A 25345-nucleotide genomic window follows, 5' to 3' on the forward strand; every position below is an offset into this window, starting at 1 on the left:
AATGCATATTTGTCTATCCAATGAGCTCCAATGGGCTAAATTCACAATCCCAGCTTCCCAGAGTCATACTGTACACCTATAGTTGATGCTGCAACATTGTTCTGACAATACACCAATGTTACCTATTTTGGTAAATTACAGTACAGTAATTTTACTGATAAGTCAAATGAAAAACACAGTAAGAACATTTTTAGACTGTCTTTTGGGGGATGTAATGATGAAATCAGTGTAAGTACAAGTACAAAAAGGTAACAAAGCAATTTTTTTTTACTGTAATACCGTAAAATGTTCAGCTGAATTGACTGCATGAAGGCGAGTGTGATCCAGGTGAACCAAGTGTGCTAAATGATGAGATTTGTGCTTAGAGTTGCGCAGAAGTGTGTAAACAGTGGAATTGTGTTTAGAGTTTAGCAGTCTGGAGTCTTGTAGTTGATACATGAGCTTCAGGTTTTCAGAATTGTGTGCATAGTTCCATTTTTTGTGTGCATACAATCGAGAAAAACTGTAAATCGTGAGAGCCAAACTCATGCGTTAGAGGGACCATTCCCTCCAATAACGATCAGGTCCTTTAATCAAACAGACAGGAGCTGGAGTGAGGGAATGCGGTTGCTTGGCTTCCCTTGATATCTGACGCCATCTAGCAGCTATACTGGGTATGCACCAGTTGTTTGACTTCATAATCTGTCTGACATGAAAATCTAAATACATCTATCGTAATCATCTAGGTATACAGTAAATGTTATGAAAACAGTTGAACTGTGGAATATGAATACAATCACCCCTGTTAAATTAATTAATTTGCAATATAATGTGGGGACTGGGGTGGTAGCGCCTTCTGTTTAAATGAACGCCCTCACTGGTGTGCTATTGCGCCCCTCAGTGATGAGGTCGATCTGTTGGCCTATAAAAACCTAACCACAAACCGTGTCTTTCTCTAGCCTCTAAAGACACATGTTCCGGAGGTTATAGTAACGGACAATATGAGAGAACGGGTAGGATAATATACGCTCTGCACAAACACATGTGTCGCTCATCACTTATGATGGGTATTACTATTATGTGTAGGCCTACAGGGGCCGGGTAGCAGACTATGGATAGATTGGGGCCATCCTCTTTGTATCGGCATGGCTTAGGTTTCACAAACATCCACGTCTATCAAGCATGAGCAACTTTCTGCGAGTGAAGCGTTCAATTTTTCTGAGTGTTGTGTATGTATACAATATACAATCATGCCAAAACCCCGCACACACGCAAAACGTGTTTTGCTCACGCACAACGATTCACACACACACAAAACGTGTTTTACTCACGCACAATGATTCACACACACGCACAGTGTGGTTTGCAAATACAAAACATCATTCACAAACTAATGTATTTTGCTTCAAAAACAAATACAGTATGTTTTACACATAGTACAAACTAAAAAGTACGGAACACTGAAAGCTGCGCGTGGATCGGAAGGCATTTGCATATTTGCACATATTTGTTTCTGAAGCAAAATGCATTAGTTTGTGAATGATGTTTTGTATTTGCAAACCACACTGAGCGTGTGTGTGAATCATTGTGCGTGAGTAAAACACGTTTTGTGTGTGTGTGAATCGTTGTGCGTGAGCAAAACACGTTTTGCGTGTGTACGGGGTTTTAGCATGATTCTAACTCCATAGTATGTTTTGAAGTGAGTGAACGCTTCAAACTGACTCTGATTACAGTGTGTTGCTTATTCATGACAAATGTGGATGTTCCTCACACACACACACACACACACACACACACACACACACACACACACACACACACACACACACACACACACACACACACACACACACACACACACACACACACACACACACAAACACACGCGCGCAGGCACTCGCACGTACCGCACACACAACCCCCCCCCCCCCCCCCCCCCCCCACACACACACACACACACACACACAACACACACACACACGCACGCACGCACACACACGCACCCACACGAACGTACACTCAAATGTTCACATCACCTCTATTCTGTGATGTGAAAAGGCTATTCCACTGTCTAGTCTATTCCACTGCTCGCTATCTGGAAACGTGCCTCAAAGACGTTTATATTTCAGCAGGACATCCCGTGGGTTGGAATGATCTTCCCACGGTAATTGATCAGAATACAATTTACCTAGCCATCTATAAATAACATCTTATAAAACACCTCAATGAATGAACTTGACATTGGCATCGCTTCCAGGTTCTTCATTTACTGCAAGATAGTTTATGTTCGTCTTCGTATCCACACGCCGTAAATCCAGCTGGCTAAATGGTTTATAATAGGCCTGCTGCTGGTTCCACTTCCCAGCGTAACTTGCGGTTATTCGTGTTCCAGCCACCAGAGGGCGCGCGTATCGAGTTTATGCAGCCTCCTGGAGAAGCACCAGTGGTGTCACGAAATGATAATAAACCACCGCCACCGCATTTCCTCATATGCTTAGCGCTCTGGGGGAAAAAACAGCCCCATCACTTCAACTTCGGTGATTCACATTTAAATTAAAGGACTTCGATTGAATAAAATAAATACATAATCTAGACTTTTGATATGGCATAATTATAGGCCTATTGAATTTCAATGTATATGTACAACCAAAAGCCATAGTACAGCTTTCTTCGGCCTATTATTATATTTATAGCCCGCGTCATCTTTATAGGATAAAGAACAATTTTCGATAATTTACCCCACAGAGATGGACCTAATAGTTAAATTGTGTCAAAACATAATGTTTGAGGGAAATAGAAGAGCAATTGATAGGCTACAATTGTTATCAATATAATGATAATAAATATTATCATTAATATGATGATGATTATGAATACGATTATTATTAAGATAATTAATAGTAATTTGCATTATATTATCATTATTATTATTATTATTATTATTATATTTATTATGAGTAATATGATAGTGTTTCTTGGTTGAATGATTAACCGTATATTTGTGTGTTTTAAGTTTTCGTTTTTTGATGATTATTTTTACCAAGATATTATTTGCATGCTTATTGTTTGTAAATGCATAGCAGCAGGCTATACTTCCTATATGTTGGTCAATATCCATCTTACGTCATGAATAGTCCAATGATGGAGCAAGCTATAAAGAACTCACCGCTGGCCAATTTCATAATCTATCTTGTAGGCCTGTTTATTTATAAAAAAAAAGGATATAAAAATTAGTAATTTGATTATACTTGATAACAATCTGAAACAAAGTTTGGTTTTCACAGCAGTGCTGTTGATGATAACATTGTTCCAGGCAGCAGATAAAAGGAGACATCAGTGACGAGAGCTGGGCCACAAGTAGCCTAGCATTTTGATTGAACACATTCATGCGCATAAATAAACTGTATGCATGTAGGCCTATTTAATTATTGATGTATTAATAGGCCTATATGTTTGCTCATTTATTTATTCGTTTTGAGACACGCTTTATAGGCCCACGCCACGCGTTTAAAGACATCCCAACGAGAGAAATCACAGCAGACTAGACGCAATCTAACCGAAATCAAAAATGTGAATTACTTCCCCTGAAAACCCTTTTTAAATCAACATTCGTTCTCAGTGATCAAATGGGCAGCAAGGTGCATTTGCTGAGGACTCTCCGGTGCTTACGTGGTCATATTTCACTCTTAACGTCCCAGCATCTCCATAAAATATTATACAGCACTCAGTGTGATGACGCCCGCAGACCGGCGCTTTGTCCCATAACGGTGGGCCTTTAATAATGCCATTTATCACCAACCTGCAGGGTAATCCTAATCAAATAAAACCCAGCTCGCTGTATGTGCAGTATAATAGGCGTATGTAGTCATTTGGACACATGCTATCTCTTATTCATCGTCTTCAGATAACAATATACAAAACTATACAATAATTGCAGTGGCGACACTAAACACCTCGCTGTAATGTTAAGATAACTCTGAGGAAAATAATATTTTGTTGGGTAAAAAATAAGGATGGAATTTGAAATGTAACCTACCTTAAAATGTTGTCTAACATGATAAATCCTAAAGGCCTAAAGGTAGCAGAATGTGTAAATTATTTATTAATTGAGCATCTGTGTAAAGTAGGCCAATCCTAAAATAAATTATAATTGTGTTAATAAAAGGCTTAATGCAGTTTACTTTAGCCAATATGAAGCTTCAAAATATGTATACGGTGTAGGCTCAGAATTATCGCCTAACTTGAAAGATACAACTATTTATTAAAGACACAAATCAAAATAAACAGCATGTGTTTTTCACTAGTAATCCTACGGATCTTTAAAATGCGCAACAATCTGATCTCCCATCTTCATCAAGTCGTTAGAAAACAACGGAATCATCCCTCATCCTTTCTGTCCGTCTCCAGTTTAACACAGACCGCTTTCATTGTCAGCCGTAATGGCTCATCATGTAAATCTATCTTTTGGTCAGATCTTGAAACAATGATTCCTGCAGCATGCGACGCGTCATTAGAAGGGGCGCACTAAGATCTTAATAGACTGGGAGGCTTTTTGTCCGCGGGATGCGCATGCAAATGTACTCGGCCCGCCTCGTCCAATCAGCGCGCCATCTCACTCAACATCCGCCAATGGAGAGCAAGCTCATGCAAGGTGGCCGCGCTGTTATCAGTGCATCCAGGCTTTCACTCAGTGCATAGCAGTGGAGTCAATTTACCAAGAAAGACGACCCTTATGGTCACCATCAAAACCAAAAAAAACAAAACATCATCCGCTTGTTGGGGACTTCCGAGTGGACTCCTCGCCGGTGGACCTTGCACGCGGCGATCCCCCCAGGCTGACAACGAGCACACACACACACACACACACACACACACACACGGAGGCTCGCTTTTCAACCCGTACAGAAGTACCACCAGCTCTGAGAAGTTTTTCCTGTAGTTTACACTCCCGGTACCAGCGGCTTTACTTCATCGGGGATACTTTTCGAGAGACGATCGGGAAGAGTTTGGCCTCTTTATGCGCTCGTCATCACAAGGCTGAGCGCTGCTTCTAAAAACTCATTGCCTTTTTTTTTTCTAAATATATATATATATCGCTCTCACGCCTATATATATATATATATATCCGGGCGAATTTGTTCGGTTCATGTCCACAAATGTTAGCGGTCGGGCAGATGGACGGTAACCGGCAGCAGGGCGCCTTCGTCTTGGGCAGCGCGCCGCTGGCCGCCTTGCACAACATGACGGAGATGAAGACGTCGCTGTTCCCCTACACGCTGCAGGGCCACCCCGCCGCAGGGGGCTTCAAGGCACCCTCGCTTACCTGCACACTAAACTCGCACCTGTCAATGGGCACCCCGCACGGAATTAGCGACATCCTGGGGAGACCCATCACCTCGGCCGGGCAGCTGCTCACCGGCTTCCCCCGGATAAATGGCCTGACTGCCGCCACCGCAGGGATGTACTTCAACCCGGTGACGCGGTACCCCAAGCCCCTCACGGAGCTGCCCGGGAGAGCGCCCATATTCTGGCCCGGAGTCATGCAGAACCCCTGGAGGGACCCTCGGGTTCAGTGTCCATGTAAGTTCCGTATTATTTCCTTCCTTCTGGATGCCAAGATGAGCTGTCTGGGACCCTTTTGGCTCAGCAATTTGTTTTCGTTTTATAGAGCATGTTAACTATTCTGTAGTCAGAAAATTTTAGATTTAGGGTAAAAAAGACAACTAGTGCTTTCATTTACCCGTCCAACCTATCCTGTAAGCTTGTAAACACTCCCACACGAGTCACTTGCAAAATTCATGTGTTAAGCCTATCTAATCTGAACCAGAGATATAATCCTTTAACAAGTGTGTAATAGTGGTAAGCCTACTGGGATACAGCCACAGAGAGACTCATACAGTGGCTGGACTGGTGTGTTGTGATAGAGAGCAAACTGTGACCGCCGTGTTGTTGTCTGGTGTTCAGCTCAAGCCGGCATGATGCTCGACAAGGACGGCAAGAAGAAGCACTCCAGACCCACCTTCTCCGGGCAGCAGATCTTTGCCCTGGAGAAGACTTTCGAGCAGACAAAATACCTGGCTGGGCCGGAGAGGGCTCGGCTGGCCTACTCCCTGGGGATGACCGAGAGCCAAGTCAAGGTGAGGACCCCCACACCGCCATTGGATGTTATTGCTGTTGCTGGGTTTTTACTGCATTGTTTAAAGGAGCATTTTTTTTTATTGGAATCCCATTTGATTGGAGCAGGGATTAAAATGTAGGATGTGTTTTGTTTTTACAGGCAAGAAAATGACACGTAGGCTATTATGCTAAACTTTTGTTATTCGCTTGAATCAGTCACACTGGTTGATACCATGGCCAAATTGTTGATTTTATTATTATTATTTGCTTTTAATTATTATTAGGCCATTTATTATAATTATTATGATGTTAATAATAATAATAATAATAATAATAATAATAATAGTAGGTTATTGCTGTTGATGACAATATTCATTATCATTTATATCATAATTATCATCATAATGATGATAATGGTGGTGGTGAGTAAAGCTTCACTGTAAAGCTTCTTTGAGTGTCTCAGCGCTATATAAATTCAATCAATTATTGTTATTATTATTATTATAATGAGGATTATTATCATCATTATTAGGCCTAGCCTACCCCCAATTACAGGTTATGTTTAGAAAGAAGGTATATTATAACATCTTTGGTACAGTAGGCATCGGTTATTATTCGATGTGTAAATGGGCTAGTATTACCGTGTGTGTGTGTGTGTGTGTGTGTGTGTGTGTGTGTGTGTGTGTGTGTGTGTGTGTGTGTGTGTGTGTGTGTGTGTGTGTGTGTGTGTGTGTGTGTGTGTGTGTGTGTGTTTACGTGAGTGTGCATCGTGTCCACCAGCCACTAACCCGCTGTCCCTCCACAGGTGTGGTTCCAGAACAGGAGGACCAAGTGGAGGAAGAGGCACGCCGCGGAGATGGCGACGGCCAAGAAGAAGCACGACTCGGAGACGGAGAAGATGAAGGAGAGCTCGGACAACGAGGACGACGACGAGTACAACAAGCCCCTGGACCCCAACTCCGACGACGAGAAAATCACGAGACTTCTAAAAAAGCACAAGGCCACCAACCTGGCGCTGATCAGCCCGTGCAGCAACAGCTCGGACACGTTGTGATGGTGCTGTGGTGGATCTGTGCAACAGAGACGCTCTCTCTTCTCTCTCCTCAGAGGCTTCTAAAGCTCGTCTAACCAGGGTATCACTTCGTTTAAAGTCACAGAGAATGGCGCTCGGTTTGGGGATGGGGGGTTGGAGGAAATAGGTGTGAATTGGGTTGTAGCCTATAAAGACGGACATTGTAAGTGAGATGTATATATTTTTTACTGAGTAAATTATGTTGTTAAACCCATGGAAACAGAAATGTTGCAGCCCCGTTTCCCGCCATGCTGACGCGCTTATGCCCCCCCCCCCCCCATGCTCTGCTTTGGTTTGGTTATTGCAGAATAATAATTATAGGCCTATTGCCGGATTTTCTTTAAGTTTCACAATTCTAAATTCAGTACTGGCACACATTGTATAGACGCAAATGTTGTAAATAATATTGTAAAAAGCTTGTTTAACGACATCCACCGACACCATTTTTCCTTTAATCATTTAATGGATTTTATGTTTTACCTCATCAGCCAGAAATAGATCACTGGACATTTGTTTATGTTGGAAAAAGAGAGTATTATTGCTTCCGCCAAGGTTATAGGAAGAAAAAAACACTTTGTATTATGAATAAATTATTTAACAAGCATTTTTGATATTTCTGATTTCTAATGAAGCCAAACGCATGCAGAAATATCGTTGCCTATAATTACCGGTAACAAAAGAAAATCGGAATCTGAACGAATCAAGCAACTTCGTTAGAAATGTAGGACAACATTATGTGTTTTAATTAGGCTATTGCAAAACAAGACGCAATTCTGAAAGATGCACTCCAGTTAAAATATGAACGAAAGGTCTACATGTAAATAGAGTACTTCAAGGACCTTTGCAATGTTTTTTTATATTTCAACCTAAAAATGCATGAATAGGGCCACAGATATTTAGCCTACATGTAGGCCATATTGGAGTTGTGTTGTATTCATTTCTAAATAGGACTAACCCTTTCATTGTTATATTTATATCAAAGCAGTCCGAAGAATCAACGCACTATGAGCACAACTATACTACTTATATTTCTGTTCATATAGGTAATCCGATCGGAACCTTGATCAAAATAATTACAAAATACGTTAGTATCTACAAAGATCTTAGCCACCTGTCATCACCAGCATGAACTTTTAACAGTAACAATGAATTTCCATTTGGGTTACTGAGGCACTTAGAGGAAAACTGAAACCAAGATTATTAAAACAGTCAATGTAGGCCTAGCATTTTATTTTACCTCATTTTTTTAGTCTGCCAATAAGCAAATATAACCCTGTAGGCATATGCTACCAACAGGCCTTTGCTCAAAATAGAAGGGGTATGGAAGTTAAGTCTATTATGGTAGGCCCGTTAGACCTACAAGTCTAAATAAAGAATATTTATGGGATGATTATTATCATACATAACAATGGCCTTCATACAAAATAGCAGAGTAAAGCAATGTTGACCATTGGGCAGACATGAGGTGCTGAGACTCGGTTTCAACAGTGTGGTGCCCATCCTACGAGCTGCCATCGTGGAGCGGCGCAGCAACAGAGAGGACGAGCAGGCATTGTGGAGTTCTAATGGTTTTATTGCTTGAGAACTGCATTGCCAACAGTAGAGGTTGTAATGGAATAGAACAGAATCTCTGTCTGCGTTATAAGAGGAGTGAAGTACAACAGCGGCCTCTCCTAGCATCAGGGCCAGCAGAATTAAAAACAAGCAGTTTCTAAACCAACCAAAGGCCTACTGTCAAGACAACAGAGATATTGCGACAGGCACGAAAAATAATTTTCACTTGCGGTGATTTAGGCGGGATGAAGAAATAAAATAAAATCAAGGATCATTCTAAGGAAGAGCCTGCGGACTCTGTAGTGTAGTGAATTAAGTCGATAAAAAGAGACGTTGGCGTTTTATCAACAGTCCTCTATTAGCCGTTTAATGCTCGCACGACCAATGAGAGAGGGGCTGTCCAAGGCTACATACAAAATTGAAAAGCATTTCCTTCTGGTTCCCCCTGCGTTTAGCGTTCTTATTTAACAATTTATAATCAAAACAATCTTTATCCATTCGACTTAAGTATTTCTATGATAATTCTCACACACTTCATTTTCTGTGTATAATACTTGGCACCATAATGCAGTAACAAAAAAAAAAGAAACAAACAACTGTTTACATTGTAAGGAATACCCAAGCCTAGGTAAAATATCACATTACGAACCATCATATATTACGCAGAAATAAGTTAGAGTAAGAATAATAATAATAATAAACGTGAGATAAGGTGAGACTGCTATGTGTGAAATATTATCTTATATAGGCCTACTTGCATGGGCTATGGCACTGCTTAAAACATTCTTGGATAGGCTATAAATCATGTGGGCTGAAAAGTTTCCTTTTCTTCCTCTCCCATTCTCCCTCTCCCTCGCTCTACCACTTTGTAATGACTATTCAAAGGTCGCTGTGGCCGAGGGGAGCTGCGAACACCCACCCCCCCCCCCACCCCCCCACCCTGCCCTCCCATGTCTCTAGACATACCTTCCGCATAACAATTTTGGTAAGAATTATAAATTATATCTCTTTTTAAAAAGTACAGTATATAAAATGAGACTCAAACCGATGTGTCAGGCATGGCAGTGTTGTGTGCAAACAACCACAACAACGACGACAGCAATTCAAACTCAAAATAACAACGCCATTAAAAAAAAAAAAAGAACAAAAACTAAAAAACTTTTGATTTTAAACTCGAAAAACATTCTTGATTCTAACCAGAAGGACCTCAGAGTTTGGGTCGGAAAAAACAAAGCACTTAAAAACCATTAACAAATCTATGTTATACTGTCCCGGGTACAAATAAACCTAGCAATAGACATACCACTTTTTTTGCATTGCACTTTTTTTTTTCTTTTGTTTAAACATCTTAAGATACCAAACGGGACCATAGCTTCTATGCGTAGATGCATACCTTAACGGACAAAATAAAAATCTAAAATAACCATGGCGTCGGGAGGGACTCCACTTAGAGTTTTGGCAAGGAGGTTACAACATGAAAAACAAAGTCTGTCCGTCCGTCCGTATAGTTTTAAATATATAGATAATATGGATGTGTGTTTTTCTTTTAAGGGAATGGGGTTGCATGGCAACAGTGAGGTCAGCGATGTGTGTGTGTGTGTAGTCTGGAGCCAGGCTGGCGGGGTGGCTAGTCCACATTCTCAGGGTCCTGCTTGTGTGGAGGGAGAGACACGACCAACAGCCCAACCTGCTCAGCACTGCTGGACACGCTAGTGTTGGCTCTTTTCTCTTACTGTGTGTGTGTGTGTGTGTGTGTGTGTGTGTGTGTGTGTGTGTGTGTGTGTGTGTGTGTGTGTGTGTGTGTGTGTGTGTGTGTGTGTGTGTGTGTGTGTGTGTGTGAGTGAGTGAGTGAGTGTGTGTGTGGGCATTTTGTACTCCTGTGCTTTTGTGTGTGTTTAGGTCAGTGGGTGTAGGTCAGTGTTGTGTGTTTGTGTGTTTGTGAGAATGCGAGTCTGTGTGTGTCTGTGTGTGTATGTGTGTGCGTGTGTGTTTGTGTGTGTTGTTGTTTCCTCTTGGGTTCTCACAGAGGCGCTTCACGGCATATCTTCTCCCCCTTTTGGCTCCATTTCCCTGCCAAAATGGGCAAATAAAAGGTTTTATTCCCAATTGTCTTCGTTCCGCTTGGGTCAGAAAAACAACCAAAGACGTTTGCTTTTTAATGTATAATAAACCAGAGTGTGTGTTCAGAGTGTGTCATCTTTCTTTACAGTTTGTCGGCAAATTAGTGAAGATGGATGAAATAAAAACATGATTGACTTCATTTTCTCAACACAAATGCAAATCGACTCCAAGAGCCGAATAAGCAATTTGTGGAACAAACCTCTCCAAAATATATAGGAATAAATGAATGATTGTGTCAGGAAGTTGAATGATAAATAAATGATAGGATAGGAAGGCAGAGAGGTGTAAAGAAAGAAAAATAAATGATATTTACCACGACATCACTGCACCACACAACACTTGTGCTTATTTGCATTAGGTTTACCTGCCCCCGCTGCTATTCGGAAGGACAGGAAAACAGGCTGGAGGGGAGAGAGACATTAAGAACCATAGTGAGAGAGGAATCCACAAAGTTACGGAACAGTCTTCCACACACACACACACACACACACACACACACACACACACACAGACACACACACAGACACAGACACAGACATGCACAGACACACACACAGACACACACGCAGACACACACGCAGACACACACGCAGACACACACGCAGACACAGACACAGACACACACCACACACACATTACAGAGTGATATGCAATGCTCTGCGGGACCAGAGCGAGTTGACGTGCGCTTCCACAGACACACACACGCACCAACACACGCACACACGCTGAGGGCCCCAACGACACGCACACGCGCTCAGCGGCCCTACGACACGCGGGTTAAACTCACAGAGCAGCCCCGGGCATTCTCCCCCCGGGCGCTAACTACATCGGACGTCTCTTCAGACATGGCCGCCGCCGGGGGATTGTAGAGGCACCGTGTTGATCTCAGCCCCGTCGCCCCGGGGGGTCACATGACACACAGCCGCTACAGTGTCAGTGCCACACCACGGCCGCCCCGAGAGCCTGGCCGGGCCGGCGGGTTCCCAGCGACCCCCCCCCCCCCCCCCACACACACACACACACACACACACACACACACACACACACACACACACACACACACACACACACACACACACACACACACACACACACACACACACACACACACACACACACACACACACACCCACCCACCCACCCACCCAGCAGCAGGTTTTAAAGAGTCCTCTCGGTCAGAGGAGTCTCTCTGTGTCTCAGGGTGGGCAGGATGGGGCGTGCTACTGCACTGGGAGACGCAGCCGGGGGGGAAGGGCCCCATGGTAACACGTCACACACGTTAAGACACTGTATTACGCTATTAGCTATGATAATGAGGAAAGTCTGGAGAAATGTGCATTTCTCAGCTTGGAATGTAAAGATAATATACATTTCGTTACAAATAATTATCATTCCCAATATTGAGCTGCGTTTTACCTATCCATGCTTGAAATTCCAACACTTTAAATTCCCATTTTCCTCGAATAATATCTCAATCTTTTTTTGGGGTGAATTTACAGGGACAGTGCACCCATTATCGCAGACCTACAGACACACAAAACACACAACAGACAACACCTCAATCAGAAGGTGAGCGAGGCGAGCCTTTGGAGTTACCTTGTGGTCCCCCATGCACACGTTGGGCCCTATGTTGTCGTAGACTATAGACCGCTCCTCGTTTTCTGGCTGCGGAGAAACAAAGAGAAAGTCACAGTGAGGAGCCAGTCAGACAAATTCAGGGGAAATAATAAACATACAATATCAAATCAAATCATATCAGATCCCACAGCATGATTATAAAAAGATGTGCTATTTTATTTTATGGGCTACATACATTAATCTACAACCCATAACCATGCTGTGCATTGCACATGACAACAACAATAAGCACGGAAGAAGCTGTCTGGACTGGAGTCTGAATTAAAATAAACTATGTTGTAACACGCTGTATGTGACAAACGACAAGATCCTACATTTTTGTTGGTGGGTATTAACGGATGTGCGAGAGGGACTGAGAAACCGGTGTTAGTACATCTGGCTGAAAAGTGCCAGCATTACTTTGGATAACAGACGTGTATCAAATTAAATGATGAATGCATTTTGACTATTAACACATGCTACTGTGTGCTCTGACTCAGTGCTGGGCTCGTGGTAATATGTGATTCATGCTTAACTGTTTAATCATTAGGAGACGTGCACTAGGCCATTAAGAAGCTGCACTTCGTTGTGTACTGAAGAGATGTTACTGCAAATCATGGTCACGGATAGCAGGATTATCCATGACTAAGTATCCACAGTGCTCCACGGTTTATATTGGGGCTTTAAGATAGAGAAAAGTCTGTTGTCTGCGATTAGCTGCTTGCTTTGGGCCACATATCTTAAAGCGGTTAAGAGCATGAAATCCTTTTCCGAGTTTACAAGCGAGAAAAAAGTATCTCTGACAATGCGATGGTCTGGAAGATACTTTTGGCAACGCAAATGCAAAGTTTCGACGGCTGCACAAACGTTAAGCGAGAGGTATATGGATTCCCTCAACGAGGCACCCTGACATTCGCTCTTAATATTTGCGAGTCCATTTCTCATGCGGACTGGCATCTTCTCAGAGAGGTTGATGGAACACACATTAGTTAAAATGCATCAGGGTTAATCTGCAGGTGAACTCAAATTAAACAAACTGACAGGTGGCCAAGCGTAAATTTGTCAGCGGGACTTTAATTTACAAGGCTGACACACTACATGGACCTGCAAGAGCACCTGCTGTAAAAGTGCACTCCATGATTCATGGCTCTCTCGCCGCAAAAGTAGCACGTCACGCCCTTTCTGCCGTGACGCATATCTAATGTTTCCCTGTATCGGAAACCATCCAGTCAGGTGGTGGAGAGAAAGGCGGTGGACTGGGTTGACATAAATTGAATAAACACACCAAAGAAACTGTTGCCGTTTCTTGCGCGCTCAACCAATAGAAGAGGGAGCCTTGTAGTGATTTACAAAGACCATTTGCCGGAAGACCGAGAGCCCCGGGCCCCTCCCCTCCCCGACATGATCTGTGAGAGCCTGTCGGGGAGAATCAGGTTCCAATACCCCCCCTGGCAGAGCTCGCAGGGGGCTGCCCACAGAGACATGAATCTGGAGGACGGCCGAATAAATCATACATCTCTGGTTGAGCTAAAGACTTTTTAAACAGCCAGCCTGCCTGCACACACACAAACTCACACATGAGCTCAAGCAACCACATATGTGCGCACACAAAACACACACATGTGCTCACACACAAACGCACACACACACACACATAATCACACCTGCATACACACAAACACAAAACCATACGCGCACACACACTGGGGGCGGGCAGGGCAGGCAGTGGGGGGTCTCTGAGCAGCGAGGAGGTGAGCAGAGGAAGGAGCTGCAGGCGTATGCGCTGGGGGGGGGGAGGAAGCGTAAAGAAATCTAAATGAACGTCACGGCGCTTCGCTACGAGCGGGTCGGATGGTGTCGCCTCCGACGCTGCCTCCGCCGTGACGCCAGCTACGCCTATTCCCCTGGTGCTCCCCCGCACCGGGACCCCCCCCCCCCTCTATAGGACCGGGCAGCACCCCCACCCCCATAGCCCGTAACTAAGGAAGATACATTCATCAAAGGCACACTTGATCATTTACAAGCGCCTTCCATTAAACTGGAGCCTTTTTCGTCTTCTTTATTTGGGGTTTTTCGGCCAGCATAATCTTTAGACAGATAAACAAATTACCCCGGGTGCTCGGCGGCAGAGCGGGAGCGCTCGCCCGGCTAAACATTCATTACCGGGGAGGAGGAGTGGGGGGGCTAGGCGCCGCGCGGCTCAGCCAGCGCACAACCTTTGCTGTGTTAGGGCTCGGCGAGCAGAAAATAACATGATGGCGGGTTAACCGAGCGTGCCATGATAAATGAGGCCGTCGTGCGCGCCGGGCTTGCTGTTTACGGGCGCGTGTCTCCACAGTCTGTAGCGGGCGCTGCGCGGGACTGGTGTGCGGCTCAGCCAATCGTCAGGCGATCGGGCGGGGGTGGGGAGCGAGAGCTAGCCGCGGGGACGCCGCTATTGCCCGGCTGTATTACTAGCAATTAGCCGGTGCTCGGGAGGGGAGAGCAAACAGTGACCCAGCTGTGTGTGGACAGCAGTCAGCGCATTTCCCTTTTATTTCATGTAAACCTGCTGGATTCTGTCACAGTGGCGTGGATATGGGGAGGGATGTTATCAGTGTGTCGTTTGATTTTTTTCCGCGTTCCAGTTTCCCTAACTTCAGAGGTGGAGAGTGCCCGCTCCATTCCTGGAGTTGTTGTGGATCAAAGGCCAGGAAGGAACTGTGTGTTTGTAAGAGACAAAGAAAGCCACCCGCCCTGGCCTGAACACATGCATGCGCACGTGCAAACACACTGACACACACCCAAACCCAAACGCACACGCACACACACACACACACACACACACACACACACACACATCTATACACAAACACATCAGAGGAAAGTTGGCTGTATTTCCCAATACCTCTAAAAGCCCTGGAGGTCTCTGGGGGTCTCTAAACTGAAGTGAAATGCTAATGGTCAATGGATTAAGGACGATTATATCCTCCGTCTCAAATCTTACCCGGTCTGGGTTTCCAAATCCTCAACCCGCCCGCAGCTCCCCCCGCCCCCTCCCCCCACACACTCAAAGGACGTTTCCTTGGGGAGAGGTCTAACATAGACTGGGTTAAATCAGAAGTGGTGCGCCGGAACCCCAGACAAGCCACCATACCCAGAGCTCAACCGGGATGGCTACTGAAGAGTTAACACCACCGTACAGAAGGTGGAGACGTAGCGGGGGTGGACGGATGGCGTGGGGGTGGAGGTGGTGGAGACAAGGGGGCAACCAGATTGGGCGGGGGATAACGATGCCCCCCCCCCCCGAACGCAGTGTTTGCTACGGGTTGAGTGTTGGCCTCATCATGGTGCCGCCGGGCCCCTCTGGAACTCAATAAGAGGCGGGGTATATACACTGTCTGTGTGGACCGGTGTCTTAGCGCTCCAGATGACTGTGGAGACAGGAGCCTCATCCCGCCATCTGGGGGCTTACGGAGGCAGGGAAGGGCGAGGAGTTTTGTATTTGCTATTCGAAATACAATATCCTGGAGGAAACGATAACATAATTCTGGGGTGTAGGAATGATCAGCGAACCCCTCGATTTGTCCCTCCAAACCGAGTAGACCGATGGGATGGCCATGGTATCAGCCTTGTTTAGCGCTTGCGTGCTGATGGAAGATACCTTCAGAACTAAGTCTCTGGCAGTGGCGGACATCAGGATGCGGTCGCACCACGCGGGGCACCTGGTGGGCATGTACTGCTTGCCCTGGCTGCTGTCTTCACTGTATGGGTAGCTGGAAGAGACAAAAAACACCAATTAGTTACCAACACGACATCTCCAATTAGTGGATCAACATTAACAATTAGTGCATCAATTAAGCAATAGATCACGCCAGGCTGTGGTATGTGCTCATTATACCACTGTTAAGGGGCGTTGTCCGGCCCCGACGCGCAGCGGAGGGCCGGCGACCCCCTTCACAGTGGTATAATGAGCACATACCACTGACTGAAGTGATCTATTGCTTTTATACAACGGTTACTGTTATGGCGAAACGAAAGTCATAGACACACTACATTTAAAAAGAAACCAAGAAAGTCAAAGTAGCCGTTTTATTAAAGACCAAAAAGTAGTCCCTCCTGGCTGCCGCTATGCATCGACGGTCGCTATGCAACACACTTTAGCGTCCCTCCGAGAGAAGGCTCCGATAGAGCGGTTCGCCGGCAATTTATCCTATGGAGCAGTTCACTCGCCGATTTTAGGCTTCAGTAAACTGTGCTATTTATTTTATACAACTGTTAAAATTATGGCAAAATGACTCCACACACACACACACTAGTAAAAACACGGTTGTATTCTTTGACACTTTCCACTTCAAGGCGCGGAGTGATACTTTCACAAAATTATTGGGCGTCATAGCAGTTATGTATACGCTCATTATACAACAGTTAGGAACCAATCAGATCGCTGGATTCAGGCCCCCCGTTGTATAATTAAGAATATAGACCTCTCAATCAATTCTACCTCGTTTGAAAATACCATAGATCAATCGAAGAAATATCGAAATCAAAGAATAAAACTCCTGAAAACAGAATGGGAAAATAAAGTGGCACAGCCTTCTGTGCAAAGGGAGCATCTCATTGGTCTAGCGAGGGGGCTGGGGGGAGAGGAGCATGTATATCCGTATGACCAATCATCTGTGTAATCTACTGAATCAACACACATGGATGGCTCAATCGAAGCCATCCCTCTCTGCCAACTGTACAGACGGAGCCCGTGTTTGTCAAACTACGTCTCTGCAGGAGAGAGCGAGGCACAGCGCGAGAGAGCGAGAGAGAGCGAGAGAGAGAGAGCGAGGCACAGCGAGAGAGAGCGAGGCAGAGAGCGAGGCAGAGAGCGAGAGCGAGAGAGAGAGAGAGAGAGAGAGAGAGAGAGAGAGAGAGAGAGCGAGCAATAGAGCGAGAGATACAAAAGCAAAAGAGAGCGGGATGATTTTGTTTCCCCCCCATATGTACCATTATGTCCCCACGCGGTCATCAAAAAGAGATTACGCCCCCCCCCCCCCCACCTCCCCTGGCACACGGCCAGGCAGAGGAAGAGATTGTATCTGAGAACAGCAGGGGAACAATCGAACAGCCTCCCCCCCACAATACCCACGCATCATCTCTACATTGTCGAGAATTCAATTTGCCCACTGCTCCTCACGACTCATCAAACGGCGGTTGGATTTGCACGCCTCCGATCCAATTTGTTTGTTGCCGCTCATTAAGGCTGCGAGTGCGGGCCTAGCCGCCGCCACGGCGCCAATCCAATTTGCTCCTCCAGTGCCGCGCGAAGCTAACCGTAGCATAGCCGTAGCGTTGCCCGCCCGCCGCCAATTCTTTCCTCCTTTTCCGGGAGCCTTAATGGTAAAATAAACACGGGTTAGATCTCCTTTCTATTCATCACAGCTGCGGCGCGGTGCCGGCGGCTTAATTGGACGGTGTGTTCTGTGATCGCTCGCTCGCTCGCTCTGCGAGTGTGATTACGCACGGAGGCCGCCGCTGGTACGAGCCCACAGACTACCGACCAAAGAGTGCGCTGTATCAGAAGAACAGACGGCGAGTACCAGTAATGTCGCCAACACATAGCTTTGATTGGGATCGGAGGAGAGTCAGACACCCGAGTGGAAGGCTGTTTTAGTCTGTGTTAGGAGCCGACAGAACGATTGAGCAATGGAGACGGTGCATCTAAACCTTGTCCTCGGCAGATACGTGAGCTCTCAGTGGTGTGGACACAAACACGCTGGCTTGCTACCAGGTCACCCACAGGTGCATTTTACCTACTGGTGTCAATCAACTTGAACACACGCGCAACCACACACGCACACACATTTACCCACACACATGCTAAGATAAACAGGGGAACACACACTTCAAAATAACAGTATATCATTCAACGCACGGCCTGCAACCATATAATGATGCAAATACACTGTACCCAGGCCACGAAGTGGAGATCTGCATGAGGAGCCGGGCTCCACCTTGGTGCCATGTGTGTACGTGTGTGTATTTGTGTGTTCATGTGTGTGTGCATGTGTGTGTGCCTCTGTCCCCAACAGGGGCTCTTCTAGTCAAACAGGGGTGGTAAACAGTGTTACCTCACATCGATACACTGGGACAACTGTTGGACAGCCATGCTGGAGTCGTGTCATGGCAACCGCACACCTGGGACCTCCAGAGGGGAAGTTGTTGTGACTGTGTGGTGATGTGTGTGTGGGTGTCTATGTGTGTCAAAAGGTTTGTGTGTGTGTGTGCGTGCATTTTTGTACGTTAGCGGGTCGTGTGTGTGTGCATGTTCGTGTGCGTGTGCATGTGTGTCTGCATGTGTTTGTGTGTGCGTGCGTGCGTGTGCACGCGTGTGTGTGCGTGCGCGCGTGTGTGTGTGGGAGTTGTTGGATGTGAGACACACAGACACTCTCTCCCTCCCCCCCCACCAGGTGTACAAACAAACCTGCTGAGAGCAACTTAGAGAAGGACCCTGCCTCCAATTAGCATGAATGGCCCTCAAAGCATGGGGAAATGCATGGAGGAGGGTCTTTGGGATGCTAATCACGGAGCTAAAGGAGTGATCCACCGGATAAAAGGGATGAAGAATAGGATGAGTGAATCAGAGATAGAGAGACAGAAAAGAGGGGATAAAGAGGATCAGATAGCCAGAGAAAGAGAGAGAGCCAGTGTATATGTAAGGGAGAAAGAGAGAGAGAGGAAAAGAAGAGACACAGAGAGGAGCAATAGGGGGAAGTGACTTCAATGTCTTCAAAGGGCTCGCGAAGCAGAGCCGTTTTCAGGGTGGCCCTAAACACGCTCCATTGGTCCCAGAGGTTCCCGCACACACACACACACACACACACACACACACACACACACACACACACACACACACACACACACACACACACACACACACACACACACACACACACACACACACACACACACACACACACACACACACCTAGTCCCAATTAGATTTGACTTTCCAACCTATACATATTAAAAAAATCGCACCCCATTATGCTGTAGGGCTCAGGCATGAACTGTCTCTGGGTGACCACTAGGTCAGGTCTGAGATAAGCTTGTGTTGTGGGACGTTTTACACTTGTTCAGTCTCTCGTGTTCTTCCCGCATGTTATGCTATTTATGTTATAAACTGGACGTGTAAACAAGGGGACCGGTTTACAGTCCACCTGCACTGGACTGTAACCAGGGCCCTGAAATGCTCTAATGACCTCCCAGCCTGAAGGTGAAGCCGTTGCACATCAGCGGAGGAAAGAACACCCAACTTCCAAGCCACCCTTAGTAAACGCCTCGCGCTGCGTATCGCCACGGCAACCCGTCTATAAACACAGCCCGGCGGACCGCTGTAGCGCATCAATCCACCGCTCAACAACAGCGATTAAAGGGCTATCCTATATGCATGTGTGTGTGCGGCTATAAGGTTAGCTGGACTCTGCCGGTTCACCGCACCCTCTGGCGGCCCCGGGGCCCGATAACGGCCCTTAATGCAAAGACAAACAGCAGAGTGGCGCGCTGGGGTGGCCGCTGTGATTAATGTGTCCGATTAGCCGGCTCACAAACTTATCAGGGAAGGTAAACGGACTGAGTGGGCTGAAGGCAGCACTCAGTGGGGCCCCGGCGCCTGCACCAACACTCATTGCACTAATTAATGGGGCCCGCCTGATAAGGCCAACAATCGTCCACCTGTTGGGGAGGCGGGGCCAGTCCCCACGCGCACACGCGCAGACACGCACTCGCGTGAACAAGAATAACGGCTCAGACGCACACATGCAGACAGACAGACAGACACAGATGCCCTACCACACACGCACATTTACAAACTCATAGAAAGAGACAGACACTAACAAACACACACACATTTACAAACTCATTCAGACAGACACACACACCCAACGCACAAACACTCACACATTAAGAAACAGACAGACACACACACACACACACACATATTTACAAACTTCTATATACAGACAGACACACACACACACACACACACACACATACATACAGGTGCATGCATACACAGAGAACTTCGCTACAGCGCTGCGTACGGATCTCACCCGTCAATCTATATTTGTACAGCACTTTGGTTGAAGGGGTTACAACCTGCTGTAAAATAATAAGGAAGGAAAGCAAACATATTAACAAATAATCCAAAACAATGCACCACTGGCACGCTGACAAGCCCTCCTGGACCGGGGGGTGATTCATGAGAGGGTTCCAGCGAGGAGCAGGGACATATTGCTCAGTCATGGAATCAAAGCGTAGTTAGAATCACACGGGCCCAAGGTTAAACTAATCTCATTCCAACTAAGCCAGGCGGTATACAGCACGCAGAGCGCCTTTCAGCAGCGACCGATGTTAACAGCTCATTAATTGCCGGAATGGTGAATGTCCTGATAAGAATAATTTAATATTTGACAGATTACTCTTGATTATTGGAATGATTAATCATGCAATGAATGGATGGAGTAACTATGGTGTACAACTAGAGAGTCATTGGGATTATGACGATAGGAAATACTACACTATAAAAAATTAAAGGAACTAATAATTGTAAAGTTTAGCAAATAAATTATTTTATTTTTGAAAAGTTAAAATATATACAGGTATATATGTATAGATCTATCTATCCATCCATCCATCCCTATATATATATATATGTATTTATTTATTTGTATATATATATATATATCTTTACATCCATCTATATTTACATATCTATCTATATCTATATTTAGATATCTATATATGTATAGATATATAAATACACATCAATATACAATATCTTTGCATTTCTTATCCCAACGGTAAAAAGGTATGTAACATAACAGCAAGCAATGACAATGAATTTCTCTTGTTCCGGAAATGTGCAACTCATGCTCCTGGGTATGTCACACTCGGGCCACCTCCTCTCCTTCCTCAAACTATCCCACGTTCTCCTATCTGCAGGTGAAATAAGAAATCACCTTTCTGCACACAATGACAGGCCAAACAGTGGCCCATTGAGCGACTCTGTATTTAATGAGCACAATATAAACTTGGGAGTATGGGCAGGGCAGGAAGCCAAAGATAAGACGTAAAGTATCAATGACAAGGGGTCAAAGGTCCCCAAGAGCATCATGGGATTTGGCGCAGCAGTTTGTTTGCTGTTGTCAGGGGAGGCTTGGCAAAACACTCTCACACACACACACACACACACACACACACACACACACACACACACACACACACACACACACACACACACACACACACACACACACACACACACACACACACACACACACACACACACACACAGCACCCACTTGAATTCAAAAACATCAGCCAACTGCTGTCAATGAAGCTGAACGTTTGCTTCGCATTGCAACGCCGGGAGGCTCAACGGTACAACACTGGCACGCTGTCGGCCAAACGGACGGGGTAAAGGTAGATTATTGTTATTTGGGGCCAGGCTGGGAATAAGTGGTGAGAGCCTGACAAAGTAGCCTTTCTTAGGATCCCTTGGGAAGTAGATGCAAGTATAAATCCATGCAGCCGTAATTCTAAATAGTGGTATCCCGTTATACCGTCCCTGCGTCTTGCGTCAATGTTGGTGACGCCGGTGTAATCTGCAGCCACTGTTGCCCTCATTGTTCTCAAGGAGGCCTCTCAAGCAGTGCAAGCAATGGAAGCCACACGTAGGAACAGCTAGCATGGTACAACAATGTTCCTGTTGTCCTGTCCCCCTGAAGCTTCGACCATCAGGCTCAAGCCAAGTGCACTTTAGGTTACATGTGCCTGAGTTGGTATCCCTCGATCATCCCAAGCATACGTTTAGCGAACAAGAGGCCTTCTTCATGGAAGACACTCAGGACTGGTACCATAGGACATAGGGCACACAGACCAACACGCAGACGGATCTATAGGGAGATAGTGATTTCACTTGAAGGACGCCCATTGGTATGAGTTGCTGGTTTGATCTCGATAGGGTAATGACCGTGACTGGACAAAGCATAGTCTCTTCCCTGTGGATGGACTCATGTTCTCCACATGAGGGCAAAGCACAGCAGTCGCTTCCAATGAATGGACCATTCTTCAGAGGTGGAAGACGATGATCTCCAATGTAAAGATATCTAACATGGAACCTGGGCTGCAACACATTGAGATTTGATTAAAGCCCTGCGTGAAAACATGCCTCAGGAATGATGTTCGGACCACCAGGTCGGATTTATCCTCAAGATAAGACCTGGCTTTCTATCCTGGCCGCAACATAACCACGTTGTTAAATAAGCACATTACAAACATCGCGGTGGGTCGCCCGCCTCTCTGGTTCAACTTCCTGTTTAGATACCGAGCCTCCTTTCTCCTTGGCTCCTCACCTTCTTACCTGAGTCACCTCTCAAGTGCCCTCCTACTCCCTACGTCTAGACTTGGCAAACACACAGACACGCTGGCAATCTTTCTTAAGCTCCTTCCAACCCTTAACCCGGGAAGGTTTGCATCCGGAGAGGCGCGGCCGAATGAAACCGAATAAATAACCCAGCACAGGATATGATGTACAGGCAGAGAACGCACGCATTCCCCACTCCGTTTGTTTAATGTTCCTCACTTGATAACCATCAATCCAGTTCCTTGTTGTGATTCTCAAGGTAATCTGCTCTAACACGCGAGTAAGAGAAATGGTATTGTATTAAAATGTTTACGATTCGATCAATGGATTATTATATTTTTTTCTAGAAACAGACATTGTAGTTTATCATTATCTTTCTTTTTTAGATTGATCCAAATCACATTATGGTTAAGTACGACCGTGTTCTGGTCACAGAGCGCTTAACCTAAGGCGCATAAACTCAATGGATAAAAATGCAATAGGAGTAAGTGGAAAAATTATGTTTTTTGTGTTTTGGGTAACAGCCATCCATCTCTTAACTTATTCCAATCCTGTGAGTTGTATTTTGATGGGAAAACTGCTTCTTCCCCAATGTCCCTCAGCCTTCCAAGGCCCATTCCCAGTAACCAGGTTAAAGAAGGAAGAATATGCTCTTCCACGTAACCCACATCAACCCAGTTCATCCCTCCCCATCAGCCTGGTGTCCCTGGTTCCATTTTTGCATCGATCTCTTGCCAAACCCCAAAAATACAACAACACATCAGATAAATCTGATAAAGGCAGTACTAAAAGCTTTGCCTTAAATCAATCAAATCCATGAATACGTTACCGGGTGCTTTAGTATGTTTTAGTGGACAGTACCCTAGTCATGCTATTCTAGATATCGGATCAAAAAGGACCTTAATGTACGCCACGCTCCAGCATGATCTCCGGTTAAATGCCTGCCCGGCGGAGGCCACATCCAAACACAATGACCCTAATGGTCCCGTCTAGCGGCGTGCGGCTACAGCTCCATGTTGCGTTCGCTTTGGATCTCTGTAAAACGATTGGTTTATGATTTATACACCGGTTCTCCCTGAAACTAAACAAGAGAAAGCCAATACAAACGTCTTCCCCCGATTGATGGGCTGAACCTCAGGCCGGACGGAGACCGTGGCGATGGGACGGGCTCTGGGGCCATACATGGAGTGCCGTGTGTGCATAGAGTGTCAATAAAAAAACGTGTACGCAAGTGTGAGGGTGCGTGTGTCGTGCGTGCACGCGTGTTGTTTTCCCCCCGCAGCAGACCAGTGCACGTCGCCGGACTGGCTCCAAGTCCGACTGTGGCACGCCTGGGCCAAATTCCACACCGTGGTGAGCGCTGCTCGGACATGTCATGGCCGTCTTTGACTGACTCCCCTCATGAAAGCCCGTGGTGAAGATCTACAGCGAGCACTGGAGAGCCGTCAGGTACACAGGCTTCTCCGTGTGTGTAGTGCTAGGGCGGGCGCTAAAGATCGCTTTCGTTGTCAAATTATCGTTGAATCGCTTTCTAAGTGTCTGAGATATTGGTGGATTCCGTGGCATATGGCTGGCGGGTGACCAGATCTCTTAATAAACATGTTAAAGCTTTTTTTTAAACAGCGATGACATATTTGCAGCAGCATATTCTGAAGCAAATCATTTTATTTTGACTTTGATTGTTAATCGATAAAAAAAAAAATGGATAGATAGAATACTGTAATTGAATAATTCAATGATAATTAAATAAAAACAATAAATCCTTTAGTACTATTTCATCGAGACTGCCTTCCAAAAACTACTGCTTGGGCCGGGGCTTTGGCTAATGCGGTCTATGGGTTCACAGCTGTGGCTTATGTTTACATTGTCTTGCTTTTTGCTAGGCTCCCCTTAAACAATCTGGCTAAACCCCATCAGCCAGGCTACCTTATGCAACACTTGCTACAGCCCATTAGATGTGTGTGCGGGGAACAGGTAACTTCTTTTGCAAATAGCCCGAGACAGAATTAACTTGCAGATTAAATATCGATGACCGCTATTGATTTATAGGGGGAACAAGAATGACCTCTTTCCATTGTGTGCGTGTGTGTGTGTGTGCGTGTTTTTATTCATTTGTATGTACTCTAGGTGGGCGTGCCCTGATGTCCTAGATGTTAAAAAACCCAATAACCTCACAGATGGCGAGGGGGCGTGTCCGGTGCCAGGCCATGTGACGGGGGACAATCCTTCTGGGGCTTGATTGCTCATGGAGCACAAGGCAGACCAGACAAAGGGAGGGAGCGTGGTAATGTGTGTGTGTGTGTGTGTGTGTGTGAGTGTGTGTGTGTGTGTGTGAATGTAAGAGTGTGTGTGTGTGAGTGTGTGTGTGTGTGTGTGAGTGTGAGGGGAGTGGCTGTTTAACTTTAACTAGGCCGCTGCTCCCTATTCAGGGCTGACAATGATGCGGCGCGCGGTGCGAACCCAAGTACATCAAATTGGATTTCATATGCATA

At 45.7% G+C, this 25345-nt stretch overlaps 2 protein-coding genes across 5 annotated transcripts in view; one reads left to right on the forward strand and one right to left on the reverse strand.

Annotated features, from left to right (window-relative positions):
• The first annotated feature begins 4641 nt into the window (after positions 1 to 4641).
• Positions 4642 to 9374, forward strand: nkx6.2 (NK6 homeobox 2). Its single transcript, XM_060073550.1, has 3 exons — positions 4642 to 5559; positions 5944 to 6116; positions 6902 to 9374. Exons 1-3 carry the CDS (start codon positions 5136 to 5138, stop codon positions 7148 to 7150), a joined length of 846 nt encoding a protein of 281 aa, XP_059929533.1. The 5' UTR covers positions 4642 to 5135; the 3' UTR covers positions 7151 to 9374.
• LOC132473428 (inositol polyphosphate-5-phosphatase A) overlaps positions 8721 to 25345 on the reverse strand; it is a 41666-nt gene continuing 25041 nt past the window's right edge. Inside the window, exons 5-8 of one of the 4 annotated variants that reach the window (XM_060073554.1) lie at positions 16104 to 16215; positions 12440 to 12508; positions 11207 to 11244; positions 8721 to 10795 (exon numbers count right to left, since the gene is read on the reverse strand). In XM_060073554.1, coding sequence (XP_059929537.1) covers positions 10756 to 10795; positions 11207 to 11244; positions 12440 to 12508; positions 16104 to 16215 — 259 coding nt within the window. In that variant the 3' untranslated portion in view covers positions 8721 to 10755. Of the gene's footprint in view, positions 10796 to 11155; positions 11245 to 12439; positions 12509 to 16103; positions 16216 to 25345 lie in introns of all 4 variants that reach the window. The other 3 variants (XM_060073551.1, XM_060073553.1, XM_060073552.1) reach the window with 3 other exon arrangements.

The sequence above is a fragment of the Gadus macrocephalus genome, chromosome 15, assembly GCF_031168955.1.
Source record: "Gadus macrocephalus chromosome 15, ASM3116895v1".
Taxonomy (NCBI): Eukaryota; Metazoa; Chordata; class Actinopteri; order Gadiformes; family Gadidae; genus Gadus; species Gadus macrocephalus.

Excerpts from the sequence above, each read along its gene's own strand:
- nkx6.2 (XM_060073550.1), top strand. The coding sequence starts at position 5,136 with ATGTTAGCGGTCGGGCAGATGGACGGTAACCGGCAGCAGGGCGCCTTC. Across the intron at positions 5,560-5,943 it reads CCCTCGGGTTCAGTGTCCAT|CTCAAGCCGGCATGATGCTC; the intron begins GTAAGTTCCGTA and ends TCTGGTGTTCAG. Across the intron at positions 6,117-6,901 it reads TGACCGAGAGCCAAGTCAAG|GTGTGGTTCCAGAACAGGAG; the intron begins GTGAGGACCCCC and ends GTCCCTCCACAG.